The following is a 16,136-nucleotide window of genomic DNA, read 5'->3' on the forward strand; positions in this document are numbered from 1 at the left end:
TCTTGATGAGGATGGAATCTTTGGTCATCCAGGGGAAGACGGCTTCTCTGTCAGGCCAGACCTCTGAGAGATGCCGGGAGTTCTGGGATGGAGTGGATTTCACTCCTTGCTTTCGTGACAGGCAAGCCTTTACATGGTTCACAATTCGGGTTCCAAAAGCTTATCAAAGATCCACAGGTACCTTCAAAACTTCCCCCTCGTCTTGACCGCTCTCGCAGCTGTGATCACCAGCTTATACTACATTTCTAAATGGATCAAATCTCGAGATCGGTCTCGATCACGCTTGAGTCCTTCTCAGCTCATTTCCCCAACGGCAGATTCGGATCTGGCTCAATTGGAATCGGAAGTCATCGTATCTTCCGTTGCCGTCAGCCTCTTGCCTGCTCCGAAAGGCAAGAAGGAACTACCCAAACCCTTGTCGCCAGAGGACGCACTCAACGTCATAAGAGACTTCAAAAGGGAGTCAAGAGAATCAAGGCGATGGCAGGCGATTAGATATTGGATAAGGGTGATTGGAGGCTTCGTTTGGGTGGGGCTCGAAGTCGCCAGATATGTCCAATCCAGAGAATGGAGGGATCTGGTCTTTCCAGTGGGTTTACTTTTCTATTCTGTGACTTCAAGACTGATGGCTTCCAGACGTTCACCCTTGTTCTCGCTCTCATTCCTCGCTCACCGCTTACCTACTTTCTCTCCGCTCACATCATCCCGTCCCTCCTGCTTCTCCGTAGTGCAGTCATCCGATCCCATACTAGGCCTTTGGATCTAGCCCCGCCGATCTTTGAAGCTGTTTACTGGTGTCTGATGATCTCTATACCATACTACGAAGGTCTGGAAAATGTACTGGAAGGAGGGAGATCGAAAGGCGGAGGATCTCTCGGAAGCTACGGCGCAAAGCTTCCAAGACATATCGAGGAGCCTACTTGTGAGTCATCTGACTGACCCTTTGGGCTGACAAACATCACAGCGTCGTTCAGTCGAGCAGCTTACATGTTCATGTTGCCCTTGTTGTTCAAACATTATCGACACGTTATCAGATTGGAAGACGTTCCTGCATTGCGAGAAGATGACAGCTCCGCCACGGCCCTCGCAGCGTTCAGGAAAGATCAAGCTGCTAGAGATGCCAAGTATGCCAAAAAGCACAATGGAGCAAAGAGGCAGAGGGATCTCGCATGGGACTTGCTTCGCTTCTTTGGCGTCGACACGTTCATCCAATGTGTGAGTCTGGTTGAAGGCGTCGTAGGGCTGCAGCTCACCGGGCTGCCAGCTCTGGTCCTGCTTCTTCATCTGCCTGCAATATCTCCCTCCTGTCGCTCTGCGACTTCTTCTCAAATTCTTCACCGAACGCGAGAGCCGACCTTGGATTCCTAATCACGTCGCGTTTCTTTACGTTGCCATGATGGCAGGGGAACAATGTCTTGGTGTTGTCGCGTATGGCCAAGCCCTTTACCTCGGTCGACGAAGGTGCATCCGCTTGAGGGCTATTCTCATCGCCGAAGTCTTCGCCAAAGCTCTCCGACGACAAGATATGAGCGGGTCAGTCAAGTCGTCCGCGAAAGAAGGCTCAGAAAAGGACACAACGGAATCCACTGCATCAGCCACCGACGGCAAAATTGCGAATCTTGTGTCTTATGATGCCTTTCAGACAACGGAGATATGTGCCTACCTTTACTATTTGGTGTCCTGCCCGCTCGCCATTATCATCAACTCGATCCTCCTCTACAGCACCCTGGGGGTTGCCGCGTTTGCAGGTATGGGAGTTCTGGTCCTTATGATACCAATTCAGGCAGTCGTCGGCAAACTTTTTACGGTCGTCCAAAAACGATTTATGGCCGCTGTAGATCTCAGACTCGAGGCGGTCACTGAAGTGATCGCGCACATCAAGCTCATCAAATTCAACGCTTGGGAGACGAAATTCTTCGACAGAATGTCAACTACTCGGACGAAGGAACTATACTATCTGGCCCAACGTTTCGGAGTCTCGTGCTTGTCGAACGTCCTCGTCTGGGGTACCCCCGTCCTCGTCACTGCGAGCGCTTTCGCCGTCCACTCGTTGGTTCTCAAGCAGCCTCTCACGGCTGATCGAGCATTCGCCTCGCTGGTTCTCTTCAATATGCTTCGCGATCCAATGGGACTGTTCCAGGAGACCCTGCTTCGATTGATCCAGGCGTACACTTCATGTCAGCGTATTCAGGAATTTCTTGACGAGCCGGAAACTCTCAAGTATCAACAGTTGTCCGAGCCTGGTCCTGATGATCCCAAGGTCGGGTTCACGAACGCCACTTTTGGCTATTCTGAGTCTAGCAATGGGCAGCCTGCAGAGCATGAACCTTTCAAGCTTGGTCCGTTGAATCTTGATTTCCTACAAGGCACTCTCAGCATAATCATTGGGCCTGTTGGATCAGGCAAGACCACACTCATCACCTCGTTGCTCGGCGAGACTCGTCTGTTGGCAGGTAAAGTGTTCATGACGAATGATCATGCGAACCGAGATATATGCCCAGTTGACCCGGAGACCGGCTTGTCAAACACGGTCGCGTACTGTGCTCAAACTCCTTGGTTGCTAGGAGCCACGATCCGAGATAACATTGTGTTTGGCTCGACATGGAACAGTAATCGGTACCAGCAGGTTCTCGACGCGTGTGCATTGAGGCGGGACTTGGAAATATTCGATCTTGGCGATGAGACGGAAGTCGGGGAGAAGGGAACGACGTGCTCAGGTGGACAGAAAGCCCGAATAGCTCTAGCTAGAGCACTGTATTCACCTGCCAAGACGATCCTCCTTGACGACGTGTTGTCCGCTGTGGACGCTCAAACCGCTCAACATATCCACGTACACTGTCTACAAGGACCCCTGATGCGCGGTCGAACATGTCTCATGGTCACTCACGCCGTGAGTCTGGTAGCGCCGACAGCTGGATTCGTAGTTATGCTTGAAGATGGTCGAGTCGCCCATGCCGGTACGCCGGCCAAGCTCGAGGCTGCCGGAGTCTTGGAAATCATCTCGGACGACGCGGACCATACTTCAGGCTCTCAAACCACATCAAGTAGCGAGCAAGCTTCAGACGAGGAGCCTACTGCTGGATCTTCAACGCTGGTATCTGAGGATCCCATCGATATCATTGAGGAAAACCTAGATGGTGTCGAAGGGGATGCACTAGAGACTGCAAAGCAAGTGGAAGCGGATAAGGCAGCACCGGCAGTTATCAAGCTGGACAAGCAGTTGGTACAAGCAGAGACTTCACAGAGTGGTGTCGTTGGCGCCGCAACATACGGCTTGTATTTCAAGTATCAAGGCAAGATAATCTTTTGGATCCTTCTGGGATCTGCCAATATCGGATCGCAAATGTTGCAGGTCTCCACCAATACATGGATCAAGAACTGGGCGAACTCGAACGATAAGAAGGCAAGCATGTTGAGTAACTTGTTGGTGTCAAAGGAGCCGAAATCGACAGAGTATTATCTCGGAATCTACTGTGCCATAGCCGGTGCTTATCTTTTGACACTTGTCGCGAGGATGGGTATCGGCTATTGGGGTTCTTTACGGGCGTCGCGAAAATTGTACAGCAAGTTGCTGAAGCGGATTCTTGGGGCGAAGATGAGGTGAGTAGTGTTTCATGACACACAAGACTGATAATTCAAGATTCTTTGATTCGACACCTTCGTAAGTCCTGACTACTCCTAAGTCTTGTGGCTTTCTCTTGATTGATGAACATCTCAGGGGCCGTATCATGAATCGACTCAGTAAAGACGTCTCCTCGATTGATACCGAGGCGTCAGAAAGTAAGCGCTTGTTCGTCTGATCCCGCTAACCTAGCAGTCCTGCAGTACTTCGCCAATTGTGTCCTGGCCGTCATTGCTGTACTTGCCGTGGTCGTATTTTCTACTCCGAGTGAGCTGAGACTAAGGAGCGCCTCATTTCAATTGGTTGACGCATCCATCAGAATTCATTTTCGCCCTCATCGCCATCAGTATCATGTACTGGACTGTCGGGGTACTTTATGTGACCACGAATAGAGAGATCAAGCGTCATGATGTACGTTACCAGCTCTTGCGGTTGAATTGCAGGCTGATGAATACCTTAGAGTGTAACTCGATCGCCTCTCTTCATCAGCTTCTCCGAAGCGCTGGTTGGCATGTCTACCATTCGATCCTACGGAGACTCTCCTCGATTCCTGCGCAAACTTTTCAACGAGCTTGATCAAAATAAGTGAGCTGCACACGCTAGAGTATCGCACGAAACGCTGAACTCTCGGTAGCCGGTGCTTCTGGTATTTGTGGCAGGCCAATCGTGTTCTCAATAACTTTAGCAATTTTGTCGGGTCTCTGGTGACTCTCTTTGCGTGTATCTTTGCTCTGCAGTCGACCATGGATGCTGGAGCTGTCGGTTTGTCCATCACCTATGCTTGTGAGTGACCTATGCCGTGAATTAAGCTATTTTGCTGAAGCGAGAAGTGTCTTTCACCGACTTTGTCCTCTGGGTCGTTCGATTGTATGCGGCCGCTGAGATGACGATGAACAGCGTGGAGCGAGTCGCAGAATGTAAGCAGTGCATCGTGCCTTATAGAAGCGGCTAAAACTGGCAACAGATCTGCAGCTCGATGTCGAAGAGGAGGATCACGATCGGGGTCGAGATCCCCCAGCATACTGGCCGACTGTAGACGGCTCTGTGGAGGTCAAGAATTTGACCTGCCGATATGCTCCTCAACTTGACCCGGTACTGAGGAACGTCTCTTTCACTATTCAACCTAAAGAGAAGATTGGTATTTGTGGTCGTACAGGAAGCGGGAAGAGTAGTAAGTTCGAGGGCTCGACTCGGAATATAGATGGCTGAAGCTGTTCCTCAGCGCTGGCCTTGTCATTCTTCCGATTTTTGCACCAAGAATCGGGCTCCATCTTCATCGATGGGATCGACATAGGAAAACTGAACCTTGAGTCGCTACGATCGCGACTGACCATTCTGCCGCAGGGTGAGTGCCCTTCATAACGATGAGCGGCTGTGCTGATGATTTGAACAGAGGCTCAACTATTCTCTGGCACCATCCGCGATAATCTGGATCCATTCGACCAGCACGAAGATGCTGAAGTCTGGGACGTGTTGCGACAAGTCGGTCTCAGTGGTCGAACACCGTTCACCTCACGCCATGGTAGTCGGGCGGGCTCTTCGGTCGATTTGAAATCCCATTCAGCCAAGGTGCCGAAGGATGATCTGCGGACAAAGACGCTCAAATCGAATCATGAGGATACTACCAAGACGCGTGTTATGGCTGCAGAGGCAGACTCTGACGAGGAAGTAGAGGAGAGAGTGGTCATTCGAAGTCTGGATGAGAAAGTCGCGGTGGGGGGCAAGAATTTCAGTGAGTCCAGTTTACGCGGTCCGATTCTCATTTGCTCATCCCGTCTCCAGGTCAAGGACAGCGACAGCTACTCGCTATGGCTCGGGGACTGCTAAAACTTCGAACGTCCAATTTCCTCATCATGGACGAAAGTACTGCCAATCTCGATCACGCGACGGACATGACGATTCAGAACGTCTTGAGGACCAGTCTGGCAGATACGCAGATGCTTGTGATTGCACATAGACTGATGACCGTCTGCGGACTGGACAAGTACGTCCGGTCGGAGGGAGTGTCAAGCTGACGCTATCAGGATCTTAGTGCTGGATCAAGGACAGGTTGTCGAGTACGGAACACCTTGGGAACTCATGCAGAAGGAGCACGGAACATTTAGGGATCTATGCAGACAGAGCGGAGAAGAAGCTCAGCTCATTGAGGTAGGTCATCCAGGCGATGGAAAAGAAGACGTTCCTGATTTGTGCTAGATGGCTAAGAGTGTCCATGAGAAGAGACAGTCAGAACGAATCTAGAGAGGATCATTGGAAGATCATGTATCAAATAGAAATTCATGGGTCGATGGTCGTCTCTTTTAACTCTGCCGCCAGTGTCCTATATGTTGTCTACGTGTCGTCTACTGCAATGTCTATTCGAGGCGGGGTCCTTTATTCACTCCCTTGGGAGGAGCTATGGAGAACAATGATGGCGATGCTCTATGGTTTGGCCTCGAGAGAGGGGGTGGTGTTGCCATTTGATGTCTGCTGTTCTGCTTCCACCTTGGCATGGTTGATGTAGCTCGGAGGCCAGATGACGGTCCAAACGGATATGGCTAGGAACAAGGGCAGACTATCAAGTGTGTAGAAGAACACCTCGTGAGTCGGAATGTAGCCGTCGTATCCTTGTGAGTACTCGATGATTCGGTAGATGCATCGGATCTGTAAACATGGTGTGTGATCAGATGCTGATCATCGGCAGATTTGACGACTCACCATGATTCCGACGGTCGTCCACATCATGGCAAAGTAAAGTACCTTCCAATTTCTGGCGGTGACTGCCTGTCCTTCTGCCTCATCTCGCGCTCCCACCGAATGGCGTTGAACCATCTCGATGTACTTTGGGCTGCTCCAGATGGGACGTTTGTGGCTGTGGCTGCAGCGTCAGCTCGAGATGTTACTAGGAAGGGTCAGTCACACTGCCACTCACACTCTGACGGCGAAGACAATAGCCAAGAATGTGAAGGAAGCGAAGGACGCAGCTTGTGCACTGAGAGCAGCCAAAGAGATCTGTAAAAAGCGTCCGAGTCAATCTACTGTATCGTTGTCGGACTGTAGCCGGTATAGTAACTCACCCAGTGACCCAGGTTGGCGATATTGGGATTCTGGATGGCTGTCAATCCACCACCACATGCCTGTAACCAGAACGTTGTGATATCGCTAGTGACGTAGATACGGGCGATCCATCGAGGTCTGATGAAGAGGGCATCTTGAGCTCCGACGTGACTCGCGATTCGAGGTAGGAGCACATAATTCAAAGCGATAAATCCGCATGGCGAGAGGAGGGTGAGCTGAAGGGAAACACGGTAAATCAATCATCTCGCTGACGATCGAATGGTATGCAAATCATACTCACCAAGATGGTGATGATGTATATGCCTAGAGACGTCGGATTTCCAGCAAAGACGATCCGGGTCGCAAAGCCTATAGCCATGGTTGTAGTGGAGATGCCTAGGACAAGCATGTACCTGTGGCGGCCTTGGCGGAAGAAACCTGCCACATGTGTTTATTAGCTGGACGATTTTCTCATGCAGGTGAGATCGCAACTTACGAAGCCAGTAGATCAAGGCCAGTAGACCAAACAGGACCAGAGCAATGATGGATAAAGTGTTGCTCGGCACATAGCCACCACTGAGCATCCTGTCAGTCTCACATTTCCAGGTGGGTGTATTGTGGTCGGTCGACTCACAGAGGAGCTGTACGGACCATGACTTCAACCGATCGTAGTCAGTCGAAATGACGTTGCGTGGGAGTAGTCAGAGAGCTATTTCTAGATGTGTGATAATTGAGCTTGGCCTTCTGACGTTCGTGTAAGGGGGACAAGCTACTTATACGTTCTACATCGACACTGCAGCGGGGAACAGTGTAACCCGTTAAAAACGCCCCGGTTTTTCACCCAAATTACCCGTTCCATAGCGGTTAACGTCAACCCCGTTCAAAACATTCCCCCCCCCCCAAGTCCTTTCACTGAAATTCCATCCTACTCACACCATGCCGAGTACGGACAGAGCAACAAAGAGACAACGGGCAGCCGTGGTCTGTAGGCTGTGCCTATCTTGCAAGACTCGCTGCGAAGACGTCACGGAGCTAGGTTGTAAGCGGTGCAGGGACAAGAAGCGGCTCTGCTCGTTTATCGAGAACGGGGAATCAACGGGCAATTCCACAGCACGACGCCCCGTTGAGAGTGCGACGGATAACCGGACCGTGCTTCCCAGAGACTCCTCGTCGTCGACATCAAGGCAAGGACGGAGGAATTCAAGACAGGAACAGACGGCAAGACAGTCTGTTATTGAGGAGCGGCACAACTTTGTTCCGCAAGTCGACTCTGTCCCTCCTTCTGTGGCCTGGCATACCTCGGCATCGACTAGCCCTTTCACAAGCAATCATAATGCTCAACCGATCCTCAGTCCCCTCCCGTCAAATGACAGTACCAACCAATACCCTCACTTTGACAATGTCTTGGACTCTAGCGAGTTTGACGAGAGACTCTGCACTGCTTCCAATGCGAGAGAGTTCCCCGATGTCATCAAGTTGGGCTTGATGACTTCGGATCAGGTCGACCATGCTTTCTTCATGTGAGGAGGCGCTCCTGGACATGCAGCACCCGGTGACTGACCTGTGACGTCGACAGATTTCAGCGTAGGCTTACTGCTCTCCTCTACCTACCCCCGTTCTGCGAGCTGGCTGTAGACAACAACATACTACAGCACCCGTTTCTGACATTGGCGACTTTGTGCTATACTCCTTTCACGCAGACTGTCGACTTCGCGCCGTTGATCGACCGATCGGTCCGGCTTGTCATGAGTGGATGTGTTAGCTCGGAAGTCGTCACTGCACTCTACTTGATCGCCATGGCCCCCGTTTTGCCGAGTGCAGCTCAGACCCCTCACATGACCTCGGGCTGGTTTCTGGAATTGGCATACTCTGCCGGCCGTCGACTGGGACTAGAAGCTCGGTCCAAGAAGGCGCTCGAAGATCCTGAAAGATTATGTGAACCTTGGTTTGCAGCCACTCTGGAGCTCGTGCTGCTGGTCAGTTCGTCTCCGATCTATTCATAAGCTGATCATGACAGTGGGAGAACATCAAAGCGAGACACAACATGTATATCGAGAGAACCACTTTCATGGCTGATCCATAGTGTCTCCCTGATGTACACACTGACGGACGAGCTACTTCCTTCCTGGGCCAACCGCCTGCCTTCCAATCATCCACGCGAGGCTTATCGTCTGGCAATCGGCCAACTCAGGCTTCTATTAAGTCTTGTGGAGGCGGCGGCAGGGACGCACCAGTGTCTAGTCAGAGAAGAATACGAAGGTACCGCCAGTGGACCGGTAGCAGACATGGATCACAAGGCCTGGAGAACCATGATGTCAAAATTGGACGACCTAAGTCATGATCCATGCATGACGGGTAGGTAGAAAAGCAAAGCCCACCGCTCACAGTGTCAGATCTCATACGATCCGAGATTGGATGTCTACCACAAATGCTGGCGATGCGATACGGTGCGCTTCTGCGCAAGTTTCCCACCCCTCTGGCTGAGGAAAGGCTATCTGCCATGATAGTCGTCGTCGGAACCGTCCTATTTCCATCTCTTAAACACCTGGCTGTTTCATGTGAGAATCTTTCCGAGGATCAGCTACCTCATCTTCCGAGCTACCTTACAACGGCATACGTCTTTGGTATGCTGCACATCCGCCGAGTCATGTCTTTCGTACCTCCTTTGACGGACGGTTCAGATGGCTGGGAGAGGCAACATCATCCGGCTCTGGACCTCGTCGAAAAGCTTGAAGATCGTCTCTCTCGCGCAGGTCCATTTCAAGCCTTGATCTTATCCAAAGGCAAGCAAGCTTTGGCGAAACAAGGCAGATTGCATGGGAAAGCTCGAAACGCCCAAGACATGGACGCGAACGATCCGTTTTCTGGACTTGCGCTCTGGGACCTTGATTTATCAATGATCGACTGGGAGGCACTGGGTATACCTCCGATGGACAATTGAGGAATGAGCATCGACATTCGACCTTTGAAGGATCTCGGCAGATGTCTAGACACGCGATGAATTAAGCAGGTCACAGGGCGAATGGATTGCCAGCTAGATGTCAATCTCTCCTTGAATGGGAGACTGAAAGTCGGACCCTCCTGGCAACAGGGACACATGGTCAAAGGAGGTTGTCGCATCAAAGGTACTCACTCGCTCTAGGAGAGATGCGGCCCTGTCAGACAATAGATGCCTGCAATCAGATATGCATGCATGCAGACATCGTCCAGCGTTTCGGACCTGAACCCGCTTCAGCTGACTCGACATGCACGCATGTACAATCCTCGCGACCATACTGATCTTTCACGGCTTCACCAACGGTCTGTGAGTGGCAGCAAGGTGTCTCGCTCAGATCCTCTCTGACACCCTATATCAGTAGGCATGACCGTCTCCCACGACGAGCACCAACAAGGAGAGCGAATGAAAAGTTTGAAATGGTCATCCTGGTTCCTGACGGTTGTTGGTGGGGGGCACCAGGCGCATCCACAGAGTTCGGTGTATGCGAAGAAGACATGGACATCACACTTGAATTTACGACCAAGACGTCTAGTCAAGCGAATTTCATCTTTGGAGGACTGCATCAAAGCGGGACGGCAGAATTACCAAGCGGGACGATCGTCATGGTTCCAGATGACAAGATGAGTGTGAGTGCGGTCGGTCCTCTACCTTCTTTCTTAATGTAGCCCCAGTCCTGCGTGGACGACCTCGATGTCAACGTCAACGTCGGGCACTCATGTTGACATCCTGCAACGTAGTGTACCGGTGGATGGATCATCTCTCCAACAGCCGATGTGACGTTTTCCATGCCTGCCAGCGCTTCGACCCACTATACGTCTTTGATCACCTCTGGCGGAGCGTACTTCGCTTGCGAGACGCCTGTCCCGACAGCCATGCCCTCGGCTTCGGCCTCTGCTTTCAGCTCAACATCAGGGACACCGAGTTCGGCACAAGGACACTCGATCTCGAGCTCATTCGCTTCCAGTACGGCTTCGTCGAGACAGTCAGGTAGTGCAAGTGTTAGCGCTCGTGCAAGTGCAAGTGGTATTGCGAGCGCGAGTGCAAGCCTGAGCTCGGGCGGTTTGAGAGGAAGTATGACTTCCAGTGCAGCTCCCAGGACCAGTGTTAGTGCCAGTGCCAATGCAGGAAACGGTGATGATCCTCATCCACAAGGTCAAGTCTGGTTGACCATACCTGACCCGCATGTCTCCGTGTTCCCTCACACTGCCGTCGTAGGGGAATGGAATGCCGCTGGACCCTTCGCTCATCTCTTCTCGTTTCACGCTTGGGTCCCGACGTATCTAAACGAGACATTCGACATCAGCGTTTTAGAACAAGAGGTTTTCGTCAGCAAAGCCATGGTGCGCCAGCCGATGGCAAATGTAGCTGACAATCCTTTAAAGTGCTCGATAGGTTTGACAGCTCGACCCAGCGGTACGGAGATCGTGACGTATACGCTCGCATCGACTTCACCTTGGGTCCATCCAAGCGGTGATGTCAATGGAGCGTACTTGCATTGTTAGTGACGAGTCAATGAATGGTGGGAGACCCGCTCTGTCTGTATCAAATGTCATGGCATACCGTGATGTTTTGTAGCGTCAAAAAAGTGGTTTCTCTTCCACGTATCAAACCTCCCAGATCCTCCTACGCCGAGCTCGTATTTACACCATTGACCTCAGTCCGCTTCCTGGCAGACCGACCTGAGTGACACCGTCCACGACGTCTATCGAGTTTTTGTATTCCGGCAGGTACCTCGCCCCGTGGTAAGCAGAGACAATGGACGGTGATCCAGAGTAGATAGGCGTCAGAGAAGCCGGACAGATCTCGAACGGTGTAAAGTGGTCGTAGGTGATTTCGTGGCTATCTCTCGGGTTTCGATCACCCTGAGCGAGGACGGATCTCGCCTGGGGCCAAGTGTCAGTCATGGGATCATAGAGCCCGCGGCAGACTTACCTGAGTGATGACCTTGGTATCACTAGGATTGGCCTCAATTAATCGCCTGGCAAACACCGCTGCAGTAGCTTGATTTCCAGCTTTTGAAAAGACGCTCATCGCTGATCGAAGGGCCAATTGCACGTGTGACTGCTGAAGTTTGCAGTGTGTAAAGTAGGCAGCGAGCTCAAGATTACGAGTAACGTTGTCGGGGTCCTCGGCAAGCAAGCGACGACGCTCAGTCTCCATTGTCAGACCAATCACGTATTCTCTGCAAGTAGTAACGAGGTCCTTGACCTGGGACACAGAGTCAGCAACGTCTTGCTAGATTGACGCATATCTACTTACCTCTTGAGCATCCTGTTCCGATGACACAACCACCATCAGGAGCTTCTGCAACACGGCGCGATAAGCTGCGAGAGATTCCGCAAACTTTCCACGGGAGAAGAATCGACTAGCTTCCGCGAGCTCGCTGTCCTTGACATCGTGTAGATTGTACAGGGAGAACGGCAAAACTTCGCGCAACTCGGTGGTTTCGGGATTGCGGCGCACATTGAAGACAAGAGGAGGCAAAGAGGGATTGGCGGGAACAGACACGTGAGCGTTCTCATACGCGCGCATGAACAACGGCTTGAGAGGCTCAAAGTTGACAGCAGCGACTTGACGATTGAGAAGCTGGACATACGTCAGCTCGGCGCATATCTTGAAAAGGCTGAAGCTCACCTGCATAGCCGACTCGAAAGCTCCCGCGGCAGCGTGATCGCTGGCCAGAGGTGAATTCTTGACCCACATCTCGTCTTCCGCCACGCCAGCGGTTACTCCTTCTGAGAGATCGGCTTCCACGCCGGCACCCCCTTCATCCGCTTCGACTTCATCCTCAGGAGCCGTGACGACTTCAGCGTCCAGGTCCCAGCCTTCATCCTCATCCACCGGTTCGTCATCTTCGCCGTCAATAGGTTGATCCACACCCCAAGCCTCAAGTTGCTCTCCACCATTAGCCATCTCTCGGGCAGACACTTCTCCAAGGGCATCCGCGCCGCCATTGGCGAGCGCCCGGTCAAAGAAGCTTTCTCCAAGATTTTTGATTGGCCAGTTGCTCTCAGATTGGGAAAAGGCGACAGGAGGAGGAGCCAAGGACGAGTGACCAGCATTCTGAGGTGGCGAAGGCAAGTCATCCTCTGTCATGCCAGCTTCCTCGAGGATATCAAGCGCAGTGTCGTCGAGACCATTAGTCTTGGCAGTGTAATAGGCCAGAGGGTCTGGAAAGCGTCAGAATGGGCGTCGACCGGCCGCGCATGACTCACATTGTCCAGTCTCTCGCAAGACCGCAACGCGAGCTTTGATATCTCCCAGATAAAGCGAGTTCTGGAATCGACTCATGTTGTCGCCTCGCTTCGTGGCGATGTTCTGCATCATACTGAGTTTTTGGACATTTCCAGTGATCAGGTACAGGAAGGACAGCTTGTCAAAGTTGCGAGTCTTCTGGTATGCAGTCTCGACGATCTGACAGAGAGTTAGTTTTTGCAGAAGATGGACTCGGACTGGTCTCACGCTATGATTGCCCTGCTTGAGAGCTGCAGCTCCTAGGCGTTCCCAGACATCTTCTCTATCGACAGCCCGAGCCATTTCCAGGGCGACAGTCAAGTTACCGCACTCTATAGCCAAGTCGAATCGAGTCTGCTGATCCTGGACAAAGTGAAGAGCGATCTCAGGGTATCCCTTCTTCTGAAGGTAGCCGATGATGCTTTGTCCAACGAGGTTCGAGTTTCGGATGATCTGCAAGACTTCATCATAGTTCTTGCGGACGAGGGCAAGCTTGAATCTGTACTCGGTAGGGTCGATCGGGATTGTTCGTGGCTTAGCCGTCCTGTCGAGGCAGTGTACAACCTGACCCTTGATTCGAGTCAAGTAGACAGGCTGGTCCAACGTCTTGATGATACCATTGTCCCTAGGTCTTCAGCGTCTCATCAGTCAAACTGACTAACCCTTGATGCAGAGCATATTTGATATGGTTCAGAGTAGTATAAACAAGCACTCCGCTGTCATCCCAAGCAGCAGACTTGATGCGAATGGTCTCGTGGATCAAGGCGCTCTGCGCAAGGGACTTGTTGGCAATGGTGATGGCTGTGACGTCAACGAAAATGATCTCCTCACTGCAGACTCACTATGCTTGCTGAGCAAAGCAACCATATTTCCATCAACGCTCCAGACTGCGTACTTGACAGGCGGCGTGTTGAGCTCGGCCAAAATCTTCTGCTGTTGAATGTCAAACAGGATTACAGACGTAGCCGATGCCAGCAAGAGCGAAGCGGTTCCTCCGTAGAAGATCTCATTGGTCTGAACAGGGCATTTGACAGATTTGGTGAGGTTGTTGGACAGGTCCCGAATCTCGATGTTCTGGGAGAACAGTGAGCTCTTGAGATGGAACGAGACGTCGAGACTCACCTGACCGGCTTTGTCAAGCACGGCCAACCTGTTTCGAGCAACGAAGATGGCGCAGGATCCATTGCCCTTCTTGCCATCAGAGGGAACGTCCTTTCCGTCCCCAGCAGAAGGAGCAGCGCTCTTGGGCAGGCTGATGAGCTCGTATTGGCCGTTCTCGGTGGCCTGAGATCGTCAAAATCAGCTTTTCATTGCGTCCGCTTTTGCTGCCCACTCACCGAAGTCACCAAGACCGCTCTCTCGGCTGGGTTATAACTCAATGTCTTTGGTTGAACCCATTGCGAGCCGAGTTTGCGAACGCTGCAGATGCCCTGATTCGTACCTGTAGACAGGTCTGCCATTCGCACGACCTTGTCCTTGACGTAGAAGAGTTGATTACCAGAGAGTGAAAAGGCAGGACGTTCACGTTCGAGCTTGAAGACAATGAGACCGTTGTCGTGACCTGTTTAGAAGGAGATTAGATCAGAACCCTGAGAGAAGTGCAGAAGCGTATGAACTCACCCGCAGCAAAAAGATTGAGTTCCGGATGAGCGATCAATACCCAGAATCTGTCCTGGTCTCTCCTGAACGTCTGAACAGCCGTCCTCTTCGTCATATCCCAGACCCGAATGGTTTTGTCCTCACTGGCTGAGAGGATCAATTCGTGTCGTGGATGGAAGAGACACATGGAGACATTGTTGAAATGTCCTCGACAGCTGTCCACTTCCCAGGCTTTCGTCTCTGACATTCGCCAAAGTTTGACCTGTCGATCGTCACCACAGGAGACGATCAGAGGTAACGTCGGATGGAAAGTGGCCCAGTTGACCCCTCTGTCGTGTCCCTCCAAGACGTATTTGACAACTGCGTCTGTGTTTCCAAAGAGATCCGCTTGGCCCTGATTCTGACGTTGAAGTTGCTCTTCGAAAGACATGGGCGCTTGGTGCGCTTGGTTCTTCTTACGGAGACCAGAGATATCCCAGACTCGGACGGTGAGATCCATGGAAGCAGACACGACCAAGTCGTCCCATGGGTGGAATTGTGCGCACCTGGAATGGGTCAACCGCCAGAATCAGGCAAGTGAGTTTCCACTCACATGATGTAATGGTTGTGTCCCGTCAAAATAGCGATACACGTCCTAGCTTGCCAATTCCATATCCTGATGGTCTGATCATCCGAAGCAGAGATGATCCATGGATATTCGCGGTGGAAGTAGACTGTGCGGACGTAGTCGAGATCTAGAGAAGGATCCAGGTTCAACACGTGTCCTGAAGCATACATTACGCCCGTCTATCACTCACGTCCGTTCAAAGTGAAGAGACACTTTCGCTGTTTGTAATTCCACAACTTGATCTTGTAGTCATCACCACCCGAGACAAAGATAGGCTGTGTAGGGTGAAAGCTGATAGCTCGAACGGGTCCTGGAAAAGTGTCAACTGCAGATGTCGTGCGTATACCACTCTCGACACACCATCGTGCTCCTCAAATCTGTCTACGAGCGTTCCCATCTGGTAGTTCCACAATTGGATCGTTCCATTGTGGAGTGACGCAGCGAGCAGAGGACTCTTGGGATCTGAGATGGGATTGTTAGCTGTACATTCCGCGCAACCGCGGACCCCATAAACTCACGGAATGCGATACCCTTGACGCGTGGGCTCTTGCTCTCGAACTGATGAGTGCAATTTGTCAGGTATCTTTCCCCGTCAAGTGCTCCTCTACCCACCTTTGTGAGCATCTGCATGGTGCAGAAGGATATCCACCGCTACGAAGCGGTCCGTACTGATGCCTCGAGTAGATGTTGTTAACGCAGCTCAGGGCTCGAGTTCTCTTCCTGGAGCTTGAGATCTAAACCGTCTACAGGGTGAACTCAGCCCAGCAGCTATCGGATCTGCTCTTCTATGTCCAAGGTTGGCTGAGGCGAGTTGCAAGCAGCAGCAGCAGCAGCAGCAGCGACAGCAGAAGCTGTATGATAATATATGAATGGGAACTACACGCCAGTGCACCATTCCCTCCACGCAACGGAGAGGTCAAATGTGCCACGCGTCATATCGCCGTCGGCGTTATGAAATTCGACCAGGGTGGCGGAGCGATCGTGGCAGTCAAGCAGGGCGGCTTGTGGATGTCCTTCAAGCAATGCATGCATGCATGGAT

The 16,136-nt window shown here is 51.8% G+C and overlaps 5 protein-coding genes across 5 annotated transcripts; 3 read left to right on the top strand and 2 right to left on the bottom strand.

Moving 5' to 3' along the window:
- Positions 1–11: 11 nt before the first annotated feature.
- Positions 12–5,818, top strand: BD324DRAFT_577952 (ABC transporter type 1, transmembrane domain-containing protein; the record flags this gene model as incomplete). Its single annotated transcript, XM_022013287.1, has 17 exons — positions 12–136; positions 178–589; positions 637–922; positions 965–1,215; positions 1,265–3,600; positions 3,641–3,661; positions 3,719–3,780; positions 3,818–3,889; positions 3,942–4,033; positions 4,083–4,207; positions 4,257–4,405; positions 4,453–4,539; positions 4,587–4,793; positions 4,845–4,967; positions 5,016–5,354; positions 5,405–5,606; positions 5,647–5,818. The coding sequence occupies 17 exons, from the start codon at positions 12–14 to the stop codon at positions 5,816–5,818; spliced, it is 5,061 nt and encodes a 1,686-aa protein (XP_021872139.1).
- BD324DRAFT_670648 (RTA1 like protein-domain-containing protein) lies at positions 5,615–7,242 on the bottom strand (the record flags this gene model as incomplete). Its single annotated transcript, XM_022018933.1, has 6 exons — positions 5,615–6,265; positions 6,320–6,452; positions 6,534–6,613; positions 6,679–6,894; positions 6,960–7,096; positions 7,155–7,242. The coding sequence occupies 6 exons, from the start codon at positions 7,240–7,242 to the stop codon at positions 6,044–6,046; spliced, it is 876 nt and encodes a 291-aa protein (XP_021872140.1). The 3' UTR covers positions 5,615–6,043.
- A 194-nt stretch (positions 7,243–7,436) lies between these two features.
- On the top strand, positions 7,437–9,099 carry BD324DRAFT_343317 (hypothetical protein). The gene is made up of 4 exons (XM_022012525.1): positions 7,437–8,178; positions 8,235–8,634; positions 8,676–9,013; positions 9,052–9,099. Exons 1-3 carry the CDS (start codon positions 7,595–7,597, stop codon positions 8,739–8,741), a joined length of 1,050 nt encoding a protein of 349 aa, XP_021872141.1. The 5' UTR covers positions 7,437–7,594; the 3' UTR covers positions 8,742–9,013; positions 9,052–9,099.
- An 804-nt stretch (positions 9,100–9,903) lies between these two features.
- On the top strand, positions 9,904–11,158 carry BD324DRAFT_649599 (hypothetical protein; the record flags this gene model as incomplete). The annotated part of the gene is made up of 4 exons (XM_022018015.1): positions 9,904–9,962; positions 10,015–10,282; positions 10,394–10,996; positions 11,039–11,158. 4 exons carry the CDS (start codon positions 9,904–9,906, stop codon positions 11,156–11,158), a joined length of 1,050 nt encoding a protein of 349 aa, XP_021872142.1.
- BD324DRAFT_620043 (coatomer WD associated region-domain-containing protein) lies at positions 11,127–15,973 on the bottom strand. The gene is made up of 16 exons (XM_022015243.1): positions 15,709–15,973; positions 15,615–15,654; positions 15,457–15,558; positions 15,287–15,406; positions 15,082–15,223; positions 14,511–15,034; positions 14,228–14,451; positions 14,013–14,174; positions 13,733–13,964; positions 13,553–13,691; positions 13,119–13,515; positions 12,872–13,070; positions 12,291–12,826; positions 11,916–12,242; positions 11,589–11,864; positions 11,127–11,539 (listed from the first exon to the last, which is right to left on the bottom strand). Exons 1-16 carry the CDS (start codon positions 15,724–15,726, stop codon positions 11,297–11,299), a joined length of 3,681 nt encoding a protein of 1,226 aa, XP_021872143.1. The 5' UTR covers positions 15,727–15,973; the 3' UTR covers positions 11,127–11,296.
- Between the last annotated feature and the right edge of the window lie 163 nt (positions 15,974–16,136).

The sequence above is a fragment of the Kockovaella imperatae genome (genome assembly GCF_002102565.1).
Source record: "Kockovaella imperatae strain NRRL Y-17943 chromosome Unknown BD324scaffold_4, whole genome shotgun sequence".
Taxonomy (NCBI): domain Eukaryota; kingdom Fungi; phylum Basidiomycota; class Tremellomycetes; order Tremellales; family Cuniculitremaceae; genus Kockovaella; species Kockovaella imperatae.

What these genes read in the sequence shown, in the direction of transcription:
- BD324DRAFT_343317 (XM_022012525.1), top strand. Translation starts at nt 7,595, where the DNA reads ATGCCGAGTACGGACAGAGCAACAAAGAGACAACGGGCAGCCGTGGTC. An exon ending in GTCGACCATGCTTTCTTCAT is followed by an intron (nt 8,179 to 8,234) that starts GTGAGGAGGCGC and finishes TGACGTCGACAG; the next exon opens with ATTTCAGCGTAGGCTTACTG. An exon ending in CTCTGGAGCTCGTGCTGCTG is followed by an intron (nt 8,635 to 8,675) that starts GTCAGTTCGTCT and finishes TGATCATGACAG; the next exon opens with TGGGAGAACATCAAAGCGAG.
- BD324DRAFT_620043 (XM_022015243.1), bottom strand. An exon ending in TGCTTGACAAAGCCGGTCAG is followed by an intron (nt 13,965 to 14,012) that starts GTGAGTCTCGAC and finishes CTGTTCTCCCAG; the next exon opens with AACATCGAGATTCGGGACCT. An exon ending in CGGAACAGGATGCTCAAGAG is followed by an intron (nt 11,865 to 11,915) that starts GTAAGTAGATAT and finishes TCTGTGTCCCAG; the next exon opens with GTCAAGGACCTCGTTACTAC.